At 47.4% G+C, this 17,384-nt stretch overlaps 1 protein-coding gene across 1 annotated transcript in view; it reads left to right on the forward strand.

The window, feature by feature from the left end:
• Positions 1 to 2,318: 2,318 nt before the first annotated feature.
• TMEM52B (transmembrane protein 52B) overlaps positions 2,319 to 17,384 on the forward strand; it is a 58,014-nt gene continuing 42,948 nt past the window's right edge. Inside the window, exon 1 of the mRNA XM_069650547.1 lies at positions 2,319 to 2,572. Coding sequence (XP_069506648.1) covers positions 2,340 to 2,572 — 233 coding nt within the window. The 5' untranslated portion in view covers positions 2,319 to 2,339. The remainder of the gene's footprint in view (positions 2,573 to 17,384) is intronic.

Genomic DNA, 17,384 nt, shown 5'->3' on the forward strand with positions numbered 1-17,384 from the left:
GTGAGCTGATCCACAGTTTCTTCCTGTCAGCAGAAATGTTATTTTACCGTGTGATGTGGCCTTTCAAACACTTAATAATAATGGCTTCCATCAAGTCTGCACTGGGCCTGTTAAAACATTGCCAGACTGTGGTTCATTAATACACCCGACATCTAACCTTATTATACTCCCATTTTACTCTTAATACTACCTCTAGCTATTTCACTAAAATAATACAAATGTGTCATGTGGCAAAACCAATCAAAGATATATGTTGTTAATACAACCTACGAGCAACAGTTCTGCTCCAGCTATGCTAATGAAATAAAAGACAGACACCAGAGACCTATGTGCTCACGTGACAAAAGCGCACATAAGAATGCTCTAAAAAGAAAAAAATGAAAAACAAAAAAAAGATGTACAGATATTACTCTTGCTGCATGTGTGCTTTGTCTTTGTGGCAGCCATGCTCATCTGTCCAGACTTATCTACAAATCGGGAACACATCTAACTTCTTTAGCTTGTACGTGCCTTCCCCTCCCAGGCCTCGGTTGAATCTACCTCTTCACACACAAAAGAACGTACTGGAACTTCAACTGTGCATACTAACAGTCTACATGTTTGTAATTACCAATGACTACAAGCAGGTAATGCTGTGTAACACTGCTTGTGTTGTCTTTAAATCTTAGAAGCACAGTCGTAAAACGCAGGAGATTTGTAAGGCTTACATCACTTTCCCCAACCTGATGGGAGCAATTCAGATGTTTCCATGAGGATTCGTATATTTGTCTGTTTGGTTTATTATTTGCGCTGTGTATTTCTCAGGACACATGTGTACAACTTCATTTGTACCACTTGATAGCGAAATATGATTTCATATGTATATAAACCTGAGCTTAGGGCATGTATAATTAAGTGCTAAATCATGGACAGGTTTCGAACCCCATTGTCACTATTTAACCAAAGTGTGTGATCCTAGGTAACTTATTCTATCTCCCTGTGCCATTTCTTGTAAAAAAAAAAACAAGGCCCTAAAAGTGAATCATTTTCATAGTGTACACTTTTAAAAATAAACCCCAGCCAGGGATAAATAGACAGCCGTGGAGCCACATGTATAGTAATGGCAGTGACTGCACATTGCAGTTATTTGTCTCTTGGCAACTTCCTGAAAACAGCTTCCCATGATGTCATCGAGTATCTATCTATCACTTCCTGTGATTTCATTTTCAATGATGTGAATTCATAGGAAAATTAGGGTCTGCGAATGTCGCTTCCCACAAAGGGTCTTGTGAATCCCGGAACCAGTCCTGCTAACTGGCCTTGAGATGGCAACAGCTGGCGGCAAATGATGTGCTGACCAGAGCATGTGATGCCAGTGCCTGGCAAATGCCTATCCAGTGTCGGCAAAAGACTAAACGTTGGGCTTTGGCAATGCTTGTTGTAAAGAGGTTGCTGTTCTGTATTTGGCAGGGGTTTGTCATAAAAGACAGTGTGCCAGACGAGATCATCAAAGCGTTGCCCCTGTACAGAGCCAGGGAGCAAATGAAATTAGCCTCGATGTTGCCGCCAGGGAATGGAGCAAACACTTTCTACAAAACACAGCCAGACCCGTGTTTACTGCAGTGCAAAGACAGATTCATAAGGCGCACCGCTGTCATGTCCATGGTCTCCAGGCGCTTGGATTGGGATAAAACTGGTTTGCTCCATTCTGTATAATCAAAGCATTTGCTCCATTTTTAGAACTGGTGTATGTAAATGTTAGATCCTATGGCCACAGATTAGAGGTGTTGCTAGGGGCGGGTGCTGAGGGGGCTATAGCTCCAGGTCTTTTGGTTGTAGCCCCGGATAGAGGCTCAGGGGTTAACACCAAAAGGCTAGCTATCCCCGAGTCCCGTCACTCCTGACATTGGCCTAGCCCCGGATCTTTTCCAGACCTAGCAACACCACTGCCACAAATTACAATGGTTTCTCAGTGCCAAATCCGCATTTGTTGTGCCTTCATATTAATTGTCCTTGCTGGTCTTTCTAAGACCACCTGGGCAAGGCCTGCATCTCTCAATGAGGTGGCGGTGTGGAAACGGTGTGGCAACACCTCTACCCAGAGACCCCCAATCACAGAAATGCTTGGGGGGCGCTGGCTGATTGTGGTGGTGGCACACATATGAGTGATGGGCCCAGGCTTCATGAAGTGGTGGGCTCGAGAGAGGTGCTGAGGGCCGCATTGCTGTGGAGGCTGGGCCCGGAAGGGCCTTCGCGCTTCCCCTCTGCACGCATGCGCGTGGGCCCCTGGGCTCCCGGCCCTTGGAGATCATTTACTAGCAGTTACTTGGCGTCAGTTCGGCCAAGAATCCGGCCCTCCGATGCCATCGGAATGCCACTTTCTTTGCTTGGGTGACTTTGGGGCATCTCGCGCTCGCAGGTGCCGGGCAGCCTGGGTGCCCTGTCCCGGGATCACACAGGGCAGCAGCCAGTGGTTCGCCAAGACCTGGCAGACGGCTGTCCGTCCCTTCCTCGTGTCCTCCCGGGTGGCACTCCAGCGACGTGGACGGGCGGCCTGGCGGACTTGGGATGTCTGCAGTCCATTCGTGATCCGGTAACGGTCTCCCTCACTCGCTCTATGTCTCGGCCATGTCCAACTTTCCCAACCCCTTCCCTCTCGTCCTCACACTCTCTTTTAAAGAGATGACGGACTATTATATAAATCCTAACAGACTACTCTTTTTAATCAACGAACTAGTGCCGCTCTCCCCTTTCTCTCCTGTTGTCCCACTTTCACCATCTCTCCTCCTCTCTCTTCCTCACGTCTCTTTCTCTCTGCTTGCCCCGCGTGTTTCCCTCCTCTTCTTCCTGCACCATCTCCCCTGTTTCTCCTCCTTGCCCTCTCTCTCACACTCACCACATCTCTCGCCCTCACTGCCCCACCCTCTTTGTCTCCTCTTGTCATACTTTGTCCCCGTCAATCCCTCTCTCTCCCTCCTCTGACCCCTATCCCTCCATCTCTCTCCTGGTCCCACTTTCACCATCTCGCCCCACTCTCTCTTTCACACACGCTCGCTCGCTATTCTGCTTCTCTCTGATTGACACATTTGCCCCATCCTCCCTTTCTTTCTCTCCCTTTCTTTCTCTCCCTATGTCCCCCCTCTGACCCTTGTCCCCTCTCTCTCTCTCTCTCTCTCTCGCCCTCTTTCTCTCTCTCTCTCTCTCTCTCTCCTTCTCTTCCTCATTCCAGCACTCACTCCACTCTTCCCCTGTGCTTGTTACCCGTGTTCCTACTGTGGCTCTGCCCCTCTCTCCCTTCTCGGACCCTTCCCACCCCCTCCCCTCACCCTTCCCTCAGTCAGCTCAGCAAGCACATTTGAAAGGCGTCACTGGTCCAAATCAATGCCAGGGAGGGGGTCTTCTGTCTGCCTCCCTGACCTATAAGGACAACCTTCTCGGGGAGTCCACGGGATCTAAGCAGGGCAGTTTCTAGACAGTTTTGCCCTGCCCAGGCTGCTCCTCCACTGCTCCCCTGCCATGGTGGGGCCAAGCATGGGCTGGGGGGGCGTTGGTGGGGGGCAGGGGGGTTAGAGCCCTGTAACTTTGAGGCAGCAGTCATCACTCTGCTGTGACTCCCAGCCCTGCTCATGGCAAGACTCTGTCACGTTTCTACGTTTCTCCCTCCTAGCACTGTCTATTTACTTTACTTTAAACTTCCTTTTAAACTTCAAAAGTAAGTAAATATACCGTTCTCCGAGGTGAGAAAATAGTCGTTACCGTCACAGCAGCATCAGGATAGATGCAGAGGAAAAAAGCCTGCCCAGGGGATGATATCAATAGACCCCCTGTGTGGAAGCTAAAGGCTTAACTGCTGGGCTCACCCTTTAGTTGCCCCCCCATGCCCCCAATGAATAGCATTGCTTTGTTTAACTACCTTGCCTGTGAGCTGCAGAATCATAGATGGGATAGGGCCAGAGCTGGCCCTGAGGGAAACAGGTGAGGCAAAAAAAGGTGGTTTTATTTTTCTGTATGCATGTGTGCATGGATTGCATGCATGTATGAATGTATGCGTGCATGCATGTCTGAGAGTGTGTAAGTGCATGTATATGTGTTTGTATGCAACGGGGTGTCTGTAACCGCCTGCAGTGTGAGGTATGCAGTGATAATATCGAGCGAGATAATGCCCAAAAAATTATGAAAAATAAATATATGGGGTGTGGGAGTAAGGGGTCATAAAGTATGGGGGTGGCTCGGGGTGGGTTTAACAATGTGGGAAAATGGGGTGTTTGGTGTGTGCCACCCCCCATTAAAAAAAAAATTAAGAATTCAATATTTATTTTTTTGGTATTATTTTATTCACTATTTTCTGATTCGTTTTAATCACGTTACCACAGTGTGAATGGTGTGCATGGGTGTGAGTGTGTGTGAATGAGAACACAGTGAGTGTGAATGTTCTGGGTGCTCCTGTGAATCATTTCAGCTATTTGGGTGCCTGAATGTGTATGAATGTGTGTGTGCACATTCAGTGTGTGTGTGTCTCTATGTGTGTGTGTGTGTGTCTCTATGTGTGTGTGTGTGTCTCTATGTGTGTATGTGTGTGTCTCTATGTGTGTGTGTGTGTCTCTATGTGTGTATGTGTGTGTCTCTATGTGTGTGTGTGTGTCTCTATGTGTGTGTGTGTGTCTCTATGTGTGTGTGCGTGTCTCTATGTGTGTATGTGTGTGTCTCTATGTGTGTGTGTGCGTGTCTCTATGTGTGTATGTGTGTGTCTCTATGTGTGTGTGTGTGTGTCTCTATGTGTGTATGTGTGTGTCTCTATGTGTGTGTGTGTGTGTCTCTATGTGTGTGTGTGTGTCTCTATGTGTGTGTGTGTGTCTCTATGTGTGTGTGCGTGTCTCTATGTGTGTATGTGTGTGTCTCTATGTGTGTGTGTGCGTGTCTCTATGTGTGTATGTGTGTGTCTCTATGTGTGTGTGTGTGTGTCTCTATGTGTGTATGTGTGTGTCTCTATTTGTGTGTGTGTGTCTCTATGTGTGTGTGTGTGTCTCTATGTGTGTGTGCGTGTCTCTATGTGTGTATGTGTGTGTCTCTATGTGTGTGTGTGTGTGTCTCTGTGTGTGTGTGTCTCTATGTGTGTATGTGTGTGTCTCTATGTGTGTGTGTGTGTGTGTCTCTATGTGTGTATGTGTGTGTCTCTATGTGTGTGTGTGTGTCTCTATGTGTGTATGTGTGTGTCTCTATGTGTGTGTGTGTCTCTATGTGTGTGTGTGTGTCTCTATGTGTGTGTGCGTGTCTCTATGTGTGTATGTGTGTGTCTCTATGTGTGTGTGTGTGTGTCTCTATGTGTGTGTCTCTATGTGTGTGTGTGTCTCTATGTGTGTATGTGTGTGTCTCTATATGTGTGTGTGTGTGTCTCTATGTGTGTATGTTTGTGTCTCTATGTGTGTGTGTGTGTCTCTATGTGTGTATGTGTGTGTCTCTATGTGTGTGTGTGTGTCTCTATGTGTGTGTGTGTGTCTCTATGTGTGTGTGCGTGTCTCTATGTGTGTATGTGTGTGTCTCTATGTGTGTGTGTGCGTGTCTCTATGTGTGTATGTGTGTGTCTCTATGTGTGTGTGTGTGTGTCTCTATGTGTGTATGTGTGTGTCTCTATGTGTGTGTGTGTGTGTCTCTATGTGTGTGTGTGTGTCTCTATGTGTGTGTGCGTGTCTCTATGTGTGTATGTGTGTGTCTCTATGTGTGTGTGTGTCTCTATGTGTGTATGTGTGTGTCTCTATGTGTGTGTGTGTGTGTCTCTATGTGTGTATGTGTGTGTCTCTATGTGTGTGTGTGTGTGTCTCTATGTGTGTATGTGTGTGTCTCTATGTGTGTGTGTGTGTCTCTATGTGTGTATGTGTGTGTCTCTATGTGTGTGTGTGTGTCTCTTGTATCTGTGTGAGCGTATCTGTGTGTGAATGTATCTGTGAGGCTGGGATCCGGGGAGGCAGGGGGGGCATTGGAGCATCAACATTGTTTTGCCGAGAGCATTGCATGTTTTACTGCTGTTTCGGGCAAAGCTATGTCAACTTGGGTGTTATTATATGAATGATGTGTTGAAGTGGGTGCAGGATACTGAAATGGGGCTGGATGGGTCCTAATATGGTATGGAATTTTGGACTAACATTAAGGGCAAGGCCAACATGATGAGTGTTCTTACATAGGCGGGGGCATTTGTGCATCTTCGACTCCACCCTCTCCTTCTCACATCTCTGACGTCTCTAAGAAGTCAAACTATCAGCTGCACCTCCTCAGAGGTATTCTTCCTTTCCTCACTTTCCCCCAGATGCTCACTGTCTCCAGCGCTCTAGTCCTCTCTAGACTGGACTACTGCAACAGCCTCTTTCTAAATCTTCCTGCCTCTACTCTCCGTCCTCTACAACTTATCTGGAACAGGACTGCAAGACGTGTCCTTGGCCTCAAGCCCAGGGATCGTATCTCTCCAGATCTGAAATCTCTTCATTGGCTGCCAGTGGCGGCAAGGATCAAGTTCAAGACCCTCTGCATTGTCCACAAGACTTTCTGGGGCCTGGGATCGCACTTCCTTCAACTCCTAAACATCTCCCTTCTCGAGCTCTCCGCTTATCCTCCTCCAACTCTCTGAGGGTTCATTGCTTTTCTAAGCAGAGAGTTGGGGGCCGATCTCTTTGTTTGACTGGGGCCTCCCTCTGGAACAGCCTCCCTGCCTCTCTCAAACTTCAGCAGAACCACCTCCGGTTCCGGAAGCAACTCAAGACCTTCATCTTCATTCCACTTTCTCTCTTCCTGTCCCCTGCTGATGACCCAGCTGCTCCATGCACTCGTCACCTGGCCACCCTCTGAACTTGGGCTCAGGTCCCTACCTGTCCAGTAGCACCTCACACTGCCTCTTGGCTCCCCTACGCTTGTGGTCTGTCTCTGCACTTATGAGCCACCCGTTGGCTGCACTTTCTGATTATCTGAACTGAGGCACCCGCTGGCTGCACTTTTGATTCCCTGCACTTCTCCATCCACCACCCCCTCGGCACTTCTCCCCTTCCAATTCCCTGCACTTACATGATCTGAATGACATAAGGCCTAGTAAGATTGTTGTTTGGTCCTCCCTCTGTTTCTCCTCCTTGTCTTGTCACGGCTAGAAACACTTGTCTACAGGCGCGTTAAAAATGCCATATCATATTATATTTTGTTTTCTTATTGTGGCATGATATTTTTCTGTCGTTAGGGGGCAAATACAACATGATGAGCGTTCTTATATGGGGGAAATTGTGTAATGATAATGATTTTTGTATAGAGCTTTCTCCAATACACAGTTGGTACTCCTTTATATACCTCAGAAGGAGGAAAGGCTGAGCTGGCCTTTTCTAGAATTTGAACTTGGGACCTGCAGATCACTCTCAGACTGCAGCAGCAGGAGCAAGCATTCAACCTGCTGAGCTATCTCAACAGCTAGCCAGCAAGCACATGTTTCCTTACTGTTGCATGGCTTTCTTTTACTGGTATTAAGGCAAAGCTAACCTGAGCATGTTCTTATGTGGTTTATACGGTATATATTGGCAGAGCCAGCATGGACATGTTTTGTTATAGTATCATTACTGGCATTATGGGGAACACAAACATGAGCATTTTCTTAGGTGGGAATACTGGTATATATAGGTGCCCCATAATGGACATGTTTGGGCACAATCAGTATGAACATTTTTTTTTACATTTGCAGAGTACTGGCAAACAGTGGGCAAAGGCATCATGAAAATGTGTTTGAAAATACTCCCGTGCATTGTTGGTGACGGGACTTCTAATAGACGTTTTTCATGTATTACTCTACACAACCGATTGTAACCTGTGTGGCTTTTTACCTGATGTATCAGAGCAAGTGTATTGTAAAATGCACCATTTGAACCCCATATTTAAATATTGTTCTCAGGGCGAAGGAGGAGACCCCCTTCAAAGCCACCTTGAGTGGTTTGCTCTCCCTTGCTACACTCGGTAGCTCCTGCGTATTCAGCCGGGGGCACAACAAGCCCAGTTCCCTCTTCGGGATCCCGCTCCCCCTACTACATTAGCTCCAGGCTCCACTTGTTACACAATCCTGGTTTACCCCCGGGTGAGATGGGAGTAAAAGAAGCATCTAATGGGCCAAAGGAAGGTGTAATATCTATTCAGCCTGCTAGGCTCAAGGGGCGGGGGGTCAACAGAGCAGTAGGTTTCATGGCCCCACTCACTACCAGCTTTCAAAACTGCCATCCATCACCCACAGAATTTTGTGGCTGGCTCCACACCTGTCCCCCTCACTGCACTCCCTCGCCAAAAAAATATACTCGCTGCAATTTAAATACCGTTTTATAAGTAGACAACGTATACAGCAATATTTTGAACAGGAATTCATTTTCTATCTCATGTTTTTGTTCGTTGTCTAAATGAAGGACACTCTCCTAGAGGATGCCGCCACAAAAGCGTTTATTGCGGCGGCTGTAATGAGTTTTCAACCATTTTGTTCTCAACTGAAAGTGTAGCAAGAACCAATAGTTCTCTTTAGTTGGTGAACACAGTGCTCAGGGGCCGTTCCAAATGCTCCAACGGAAGAATGGAAAATGAGTGTGAAATAGAGGGAACGAGTTAGAAGGTGGTGAAAAAGAAGACAGTTCCCAGCTATATTAATCGGTTCCATGTGTTAATATCCCCGCAAAAATATCGCCATACAGAAATATAGCCATATTCTTGCGGCGATATTAAGGCATGGAACCCGCGGGGGACACCACTGCAACCCCCATATTATTTTGAAGGGAGCAGGGGACACCCCGCAACCCCTGCTCCCAATAACCCCAAAAGTTATCTCCACTAAAGATATTGCCTATGGCCGTTCCCGACTACTATATATACGGCGATATTTTTGGTGGGGATAATATTACCTGATATCTATTAATCATGGTGAGGTTAGAAAGAATGCATTGAAACGACTTCAAAGCGCTATAAGGGAAGACCAGTGAACCAGTCATGTTGCCATATAGATGCAGACCTCGTCTTGGTTAACTCTAAATACAACACATGCCACCAAACAAAGGAAGTAATCCCCTTAGGTGCAATCCCCTCAGTCTTCAAGCCTTCCATTTCCCAACTCCTGACACCTTTGCTAAAACTTAAAGGGCAGCAACAAACATAATATTGCTTTTTTCCATACTTTCTCAAACTGTGTTTGCCTACCATTAAAGAGCATAGTTTGGCAAGGTGGCTCCATATCACCCGAGCACGTGTTTCCAGTCCACAGATTTTGTGTAACATGTAAATGTATTCTGGGTGTTGTATTCTTTTGTTGCAACTGGGTTAACATGCCAGAACCCCAATGGTGTTCAGATGACATAAAGTCACTCATTTCATTGCCCTAAAACATTCCCTAAACAAGAAAATGAGCACAGTCACGAGCTACAAGACCATAAATTAATGCAAATTCCCGCCCATCTCAAATTATGACTTGCTTTGGTCCTTTACTTTGGTCCGCCACACTACAGCCTCTCTTTGGCCCTTTTGATTAGGCCAGCAAATAAACCAAAAGAAATCCTGCCCTTCAGTCCACCATAAACCCCCTCCATTCCGGCATGCCAGTGCGATGCATACATTATTCGACTGTTTAAGCATTATTAGTTTCCTAAAGAGATGCTCATTTGGAACAATAAAGCCTTCTTAAACAAAATCTCAGCAGAGTATTAAGCCATTGGCTGCATCATGGGAGGTAGAGGGCTATGCGCAGGGCAGGTTTTTATCCCTTACCTCTGTCTGTGTAGTGATCAATGATTTTAAATGCAACGGCTCCCTGCCTTCTCAGAGGGAGTTTAACACACTGCTTGCTGAATTCCCTCCCCCAGAACTGCACCCTGAGCTGTTGCCTGGTTTGACCGTACCTAGAAATGGGCCTGGTTCTACAAGAGAATCTGGCCCCATCCCCTTCCTCTGCCAGGAAGCAATCGACAAGGGTCCGTGTTGGAGATCGTGCCCACTCTCTGATCTCCATCATGCTGACCTCTCCGGCCCGTATGAGAAGCTGTCAAGCAGGGGATTGAGTCATAGAAACCTGGAGTAGCGATATACTGTGGCAAGGGCACCAGGGAAAAGAAACTGATGACGTCGGGAAGAAGAAAACAAAGCCATCAGGGGAAAGATGACGACGACAAAGATGCAAAAACTCGGCAACAACGACGGAGGACAGAAGGGGCAATAAATCTACAACAATGATTGGGGGTAAGACACCAACAACCCCATGTGGAAAACGTAGACAAATGAAGAATGGATGGTTCCAAAAATTGCAGATCGACAAAATCAGCCACAAGAGATTGATGATATTAGCGGCAATAGATCAACAACACCGAAGGCAAGAAATCAATTAAATCAGGGGCAAGGAGTCAATGAAATAAGGGATAAGAAATCAATGAAATCAAGGGTGAGAAATCAATGAAATCAGGGACGAGAAATAACTGAAATCAGGGGTGAGAAATCAATTAAATCAAGAGTGAGAAATCAATTAAATCAGGGGTGAGAAATCAATGAAATCAAGGGTGGGTAATCAATGAAATCAGTGACGAGAAATCAATGAAATCAGGGTTGAGAAATCAATTAAATCAACGGTGAGAAATCAATAAAATCAGGGACGAGAAATCAGTGAAATCAGGGGTGAGAAATCAATGAAACCAGGGATAAGAAATCACTGAAATCGGTTGCAAGACGTCGACAAATCAACGACAGGTGCAATAATTCACACATCGATAAATGAACATTGTTATAGTCAAGAATTCTACAACATCATTTGAAAGAGGTCTGAACGCCACCGGAGTCAGAACAGTGACTCCTTCAGTTGTAGGAGTGCGCCTGCTGCATGTGACTTGTGGAAGCCGCCCTTCACTTCATTTTTCTAAATTCTACCCTGCAAATACATAACAGAAGAGAAGATCATTGTAGATATCAGTGAGTGAAAGGGATCTTTCCTTTACCCTTCTGTCACGGGTCTTTATAATAGGGAACAATCCTGACCCTGTGATAAAGTGCCCCCCCTGAGTTTAGCTTCTAGAATATTCTCCTGGGCTTCATCCATGTTATAGGCAACTCTGCAGAGCTTTCCTGCAGTATCTTATTTTCTTTCTCTTTGCAGTTTTCACTTCAGTCAAGACTTCTTCCCTCCCCAGGCAATAAGGGTCTAACCTCTGCTCCTCTTGCCACCTGATCCCACTGCCACATTTTCATTCAACCCTCTCTCCCCCATCTAACTGTCTCACACTCCCCTGGTGTCTCTCCTGTTGAAAACTGTGCCCTGCCTGAGGGGCTGTCACAGGCTTTGTGAGAGAGTCTTTTTGAACTCTGTTAGTTTATTTCTGGCCTTCATGCGAGAGATTTTTAGGGGCTGTTTAAGAATCTCTTGCGTGCCATGTGATTGTCCATTGTAGGCCTTGTGAAGGGGGTTCAGAGCCATGTGGTGGTGTCTTAGGTTCTTTAAAATATATCATTTATTTGTTTTAAAATGGAAATTTCTAACATTAAGATTATGTATAGGGCTGTATGGGGATTATGGCAGGGTTCTCCTGAGAACTGTAAGAGGGTTTGCTGGGGCAAATGACAGTCTCTTGGACTGCATGATAGTCTGTTTATGTGAGGGTTTGGTAAGGCTACCTGTGTGAGTATCCATTTAGATCACTGAGGGAATCTGTAGCGGCTACGTGGTGGCCCTTTGGGAGTGCGTGAGGGTCTTTTGGTGGCTATGTGAAAGTCTGTGCAGGCGTTTGTGAGGGTCTGATAATGCAATGGGTATGTGCGTTTCTGCTGAGAGCTGTGTGAGGGTCGTTGTGAGATGTGGGGGGGTATTGATGACTATGTAAGGGGCTGGCGGGGGCTATGTGAAAGTCTGTGCAGGCGTTTGTGAGAGTCTGGTAATGAGTGCAAAGTTCCATCAGAGGTATGTGTGGTTCTGCGGAGAGCTGTGTGAGGGTCTTTGTGAGCTATATGGGGTCCATTGATGACTATTTAAGGGGTTGGCGGTGGATATGTGAAAGTCTGTGCAGGCGTTTGTAAGAGTCTGGTAATGAGTTCAAAGTTCCATCAGAGGTATGTGTGGTTCTGCAGAGAGCTGTGTGAGGGTCTTTGTGAGCTATATGGCGTCCATTGATGACTATGTAAGGGGCTGGCGGTGGCTATGTGACAGTCTGTGCAGGCGTTTGTGTGAGCCTGGTAATGAGTGCAAAGTTCCATCAGAGGTATGTGTGGTTCTGCTGAGAGCTGTGTGAGGGTCTTTGTGAGCTATATGGGGTCCATTGATGACTATATAAGGGGCTGGCGGTGGCTATGTGAAAGTCTGTGCAGGCGTTTGTGAGAGTCTGGTAATGCAATGGGTATGTGCGTTTCTGCTGAGAGCTGGGTGAGGGTCGTTGTGAGATATAGGGGGGTATTGGTGACTATGTAAGGAGCTGGCGGTGGCTATGTGACAGTCTGTGCAGGCGTTTGTGAGAGTCTGGTAATGAGTGCAAAGTTCCATCAGAGGTATGTGTGGTTCTGCTGAGAGCTGTGTGAGGGTCTTTGTGATCTATATGGGGTCCATTGATGACTATGTAAGGGGTTGGCGGTGGCTATGTGAAAGTCTGTGCAGACGTTTGTGAGGGCCTGGTATTGCAATGCAAAGATCCTTTGGGGGTATGTGAGGTTATGCTGAGAGCTCTGTGGTGGCATCTGTGAGCTGCGGGGGGAGGGGTCTGTTGGTGACTATACACGTTTCTGTTAATGCTAATCTTAGAATCACATTCAAGTTATGTGAGGGGTTGCTCGTGTGCCTGGTCATTTGGCAGCTAGGGTTTGTCTGGGACTATGTTGGGGTCTTTTGGAGTTATATTTGAGTCTTTACGATGAGGATAATTTGGGAAATACCCGAGTGTCTGTTGAGGATTTTGTGAGAGAATCTGCCAGACTATGCAGATTTATATTGACATCTATGTGAGGATATTTTGGGGAAATTGGACGGTCTCTTGGGTGTAATTCGAGGATCGGGTCAGAGCTATGTTTATGTCTATTGAGAGTTCTGTGAGGGTTGTTTGAGAACAATATGACTGTGTGTTTGGACAGCAACCGTGAGTGCCCCAAAGGGCTGTGTGGGTGGCCCATTGCTTTAGGATGGCTTGCTAGGAGCTCTGTGTGTGTGTGTGTGTGTGTGTGTGTTCCAGGGGCTACATTGGATCAGTAGAGACCATGTGAAGGTTTGTAAGATGTTGTGTGATGGCCTATGCAGAGTTGTGTCAGATCCGATGCATGAACGGTGAGTCTGGAGGTCAGTTGGTGAGTTGCTTGCCGTTTGAGGGTCTATTGAGTGTTGTGTATGAGTGTGTGCTGGGGCTCTGTGATATTTTCCTCCTGTGGCTCTGTGATGATCTTTTAGAAGTGTGCATGAGGGTTTCTTAGTGGTTATGTGAAGGGCTCTTGAGGGCGTTGTATGAAGTCTTCTGGAGGTTATGCAATTTGTGCTAGGTGCTGTGTGTCTGTTTTAGTCGTTTAAAGATATGTTGAGGCTTTGTAAGGATCTGTTTGAGCCTATACAAGGGTCTTTTGGAGCTCTTAAGGGACTTTTGGAGAAAGATGAACTTCATGGGTAAGCAAGGGTCTGTTGGGGTGGGAGAGTATCTTCGGTGAGCAAGGGTGTATTGGCTATGCGGTGGCGTATTGAATGTGATCGGAAGGTATCTTGGTGGGAACGCAAGTGACTTTTGTAGGCTAATTCAGAAACTGTTGAGAGTGTCTTTTGTTGCAATGGCTGGATGTATTGGGGGCTAGGTGAGGGTGGTGTGTAGTTTATAGGTGATTCACTTGATCTATGGTCATTATTTGATGGTATTTTGAGGGTGTTTGAGGGTTTGCTTTTGTTGTAAGTGATTCGGTAAATCGATCACTATTCGTGGTAATTTGAGAGCTGTGTGAGATACTGATGGGGCTATTACAATATACATTGAGGACTTAAATAGGTCTATTATTTGCCATGTGTCTTCTTTTGGAGGTGTTCTAGGGGATATATGAAAGCAATGTTGGGGGTTGCAAGCGTCTGTAAGGAGGTATATGCGGGTTTGCTGGGAACTACATTAGAATATATTCAGGGCTGCATGATTGTCTGTTGGAAAGTTTGATTTGTGCTGTTTGAGGGTCTTTTGGGGTCTATGACCTACTCTGGATGGAACCATACAAGGGTGTGTGATATATGAGCAGAGCATACGCATGCAGATATCTTTGCGTGTTATTGAAAGGGGCAGGTGAACAGCCAGTTTTCTGGTCATGGAAGTGCCCAAACGGAGCTATAGAGGGTCTCCGAGTAGCCTCCATGCACAGGAGACAGCCTTTCCCCGATACAGCCTTTGTAAACTGAGGCAGAGAGACGAGAGGAACCTCGCTGGAGAAGAGAACACTGCATAGACATAGTGTTGACCCTGGGATTAGTAGAAGCAGCTGTGGATGTTATATATAGATAACTGTCCCACTCATTCTCAGGGCCGGCCTTAGGGCAGGGCGGGCTGGGCGACCGCCCAGGGCGCCATGCCCCCCAGGGCGCCATTAGCCCCCTGCTACGCCAGCTCGGGGGAGTCTTTCAAGGGCTCCCCCTAGCTGGCGTAGTGGGAGAAGGCGAGGCAGGTTGTCTTTTGTTATTAAATGCACCCGTGGTGGGGGGGTGCATTTAATAACAATAGGCCACCTGCCACGCCTTCTCCCACTATGCCAGCTAGGAGGAGCCCTTGAAAGACTCCCCCGAGCTGGCGTGGCAGGGGGCTTATGGCGCTAAATGCTTTGCATCAGCACCCTATTGAGAGGATTATCTCCCCACTTCGACGCAAGAGCGAGGCAGTTTTCATTGGAATCGGGCGCTCATGCATTAACATGTGCGTCTTATTCCAGTGATTAACTGCCAGGCACCGGAGTGGGGAGAGTTAGGAAAAGAAAGTGGCACTCCTGACTGACCCCCCCCCCCACGCCTCTCCCTCTGTTCACCAGGGGAATGTGGGGGGGTCACCAATTGTGCCCCGGGCGCTACAGCCGCTGAGGCTGGCACTGCTCCTATTATGCGCCATTCTGCAGCCGCGTGCCGCACACATTGGAGCCAGACACTGTGGGGCTCATTTTCGAGTTCCCCCTAAATTGCAAGAATGGGGCCTGCTACGTTTACACTTTTGCGTAGGCAGGCCCCTGCTACACAATTTTCAACATTTGCATGGCAGAGTGCAAAAGGAAAGAGACACAAGGTGCCATACACGCTTCAATACCACTCTTTTGCACTCTGCTGTGCAAAATCGGTAAACGCTGCTTGCCATTTATGCATGTCAGGCAGCGTTGACAATGGATTCCTATGGCATTGCTGGTTTAAAATGCAGGTAGACTCCCTCGGAATCCACACCATTGGCCACGAAAATACATACTGGTGCCAATACAGGGTGTATTTTTTTGGCAGAGAGGAAGGGGCGACAGAATTGTAGCTTACGATCTGGCAATCCTCATCGCCAGAAAAATGACTAAAAATGAGCAATGGCGCAAATGAAACGCATACAAGCTTCATTCCGGGATTTGCACACTTCACTTAAATAATGAGCTCTTGGATGTATCGGGAACTGAGTGAGTGTCTGTCGGGGACTATGTGAGGGTGAGCTGGGAACTATGTGAGGGCTAGTGTTTGTCGGGGACTATGTGAGGGTGAGCTGGGAACTATGTGAGGTCTAGTTTCTGTCGGGGACTATGTCAGAGTGAGCTGGGACGTATGTGAGATCTAGTGTCTGTCGGGGACTATGTCAGGGTGAGCTGGGAAGTATGTGAGGTCTAGTGTCTGTCGGGGACTATGTCAGGGTGAGCTGGGAAATATGTGAGGTCTAGTGTCTGTCAGGGACTATGTCAGGGTGAGCTGGCAAGTATGTGAGGTCTAGTGTCTTTCGGGGACTATGTCAGGGTGAGCTGGGAACTATGTGAGGTCTAGTGTCTGTCAGGGACTATGTCAGGGTGGGCTGGGAAGTATGTGAGGTCTAGTGTCTGTCGGTCACTATGTCAGGGTGAGCTGGGAAGTATGTGATGTCTATTGTCTGTCGGGGCTATGTGAGGGTGAGCTGGGAAGTATGTGAGGTCTAGTGTCTGTCGGGGGCTATGTCAGGGTGAGCTGGGAACTATGTGAGTTCTAGTGTCTGTCGGGGACTATGTAAGGGTGACCTGAGAAGTATGTGAGGTCTAGTGTCTGTCGGGGACTATGTCAGGGTGAGCTGGGAAATATGTGAGGTCTAGTGTCTATCAGGAACTATGTCAGGGGGTGCTGGCAGGTATGTGAGGTCTAGTGTATGTTGGGGACTATGTCAGGGTGAGCTGGGAAGTATGTGAGATCTAATGTCTGTCGGGACTATGTCAGGGTGAGCTGGGAACTATGTGAGGTCTAGTGTCTGTTGCGGACTATGTCAGGGTGAGCTGGGATGTATGTGAGGTCTAGTGTCTGTGGGGGACTATGTCAGGGTGAGCTGGGAACTCTGTGAGTTCTAGTGTCTGTCGGGGACTATGTCAGGGTGAGCTTGGAAGTATGTGAGGTCTAGTGTCTGTCGGGGACTATGTCAGGGTGAGCTGGGAAATATGTGAGGTCTAGTGTCTGTTGGGGACTATGTCAGGTTGAGCTGGGAACTATGTGAGTTCTGGTGTCTGTCGGGGACTATGTCAGGGTGAGCTGGGAACTATGTGAGGTCTAGTGTCTGTCAGGGACTATGTCAGGGTGAGCTGGGAAATATGTGAGGTCTAGTGTCTGTCAGGGACTATGTCAGGGTGAGCTGGCAAGTATGTGAGGTCTAGTGTCTGTCGGGGACTATGTCAGGGTGAGCTGGGCAGTATGTAAGGTCTAGTGTCTTTCGGGAAATATGTCAGGGTGAGCTGGGAAGTATGTGAGGTCTAGTGTCTGTCGGGGACTATGTGAGGGTGAGCTGGGAACTATGTGAGTTCTAGTGTCTGTCGGGGACTATGTCAGGGTGAGCTTGGAAGTATGTGAGGTCTAGTGTCTGTCAGGGAGTATGTCAGGGTGAGCTGGGAAGTATGTGAGGTCTAGTGTCTGTCGGGGACTATGTCAGGGTGAGCTGGGAACTATGTGAGGTCTAGTGTCTGTCGGGGACTATGTGAGGGTGAGCTGGGAATTATGTGAGGTCTAGTGTCTGTCGGGGACTATGTGAGGGTGAGCTGGGAAATATGTGAGGTCTAGTTTCTGTCGGGGACTATGTCAGGGTGAGCTGGGATGTATGTGAGATCTAGTGTCTGTCGGGGACTATGTCAGGGTGAGCTGGGAAGTATGTGAGGTCTAATGTCTGTCGGGACTATGTCAGGGTAAGCTGGGAACTATGTGAGGTCTAGTGTCTGTTGCGGACTATGTAAGGGTGAGCTGGGATGTATGTGAGGTCTAG

Source organism: Ambystoma mexicanum, chromosome 3p (assembly GCF_040938575.1).
Source record: "Ambystoma mexicanum isolate Mex_15411 chromosome 3p, UKY_AmexF1_1, whole genome shotgun sequence".
In the NCBI taxonomy this organism is placed as follows: domain Eukaryota; kingdom Metazoa; phylum Chordata; class Amphibia; order Caudata; family Ambystomatidae; genus Ambystoma; species Ambystoma mexicanum.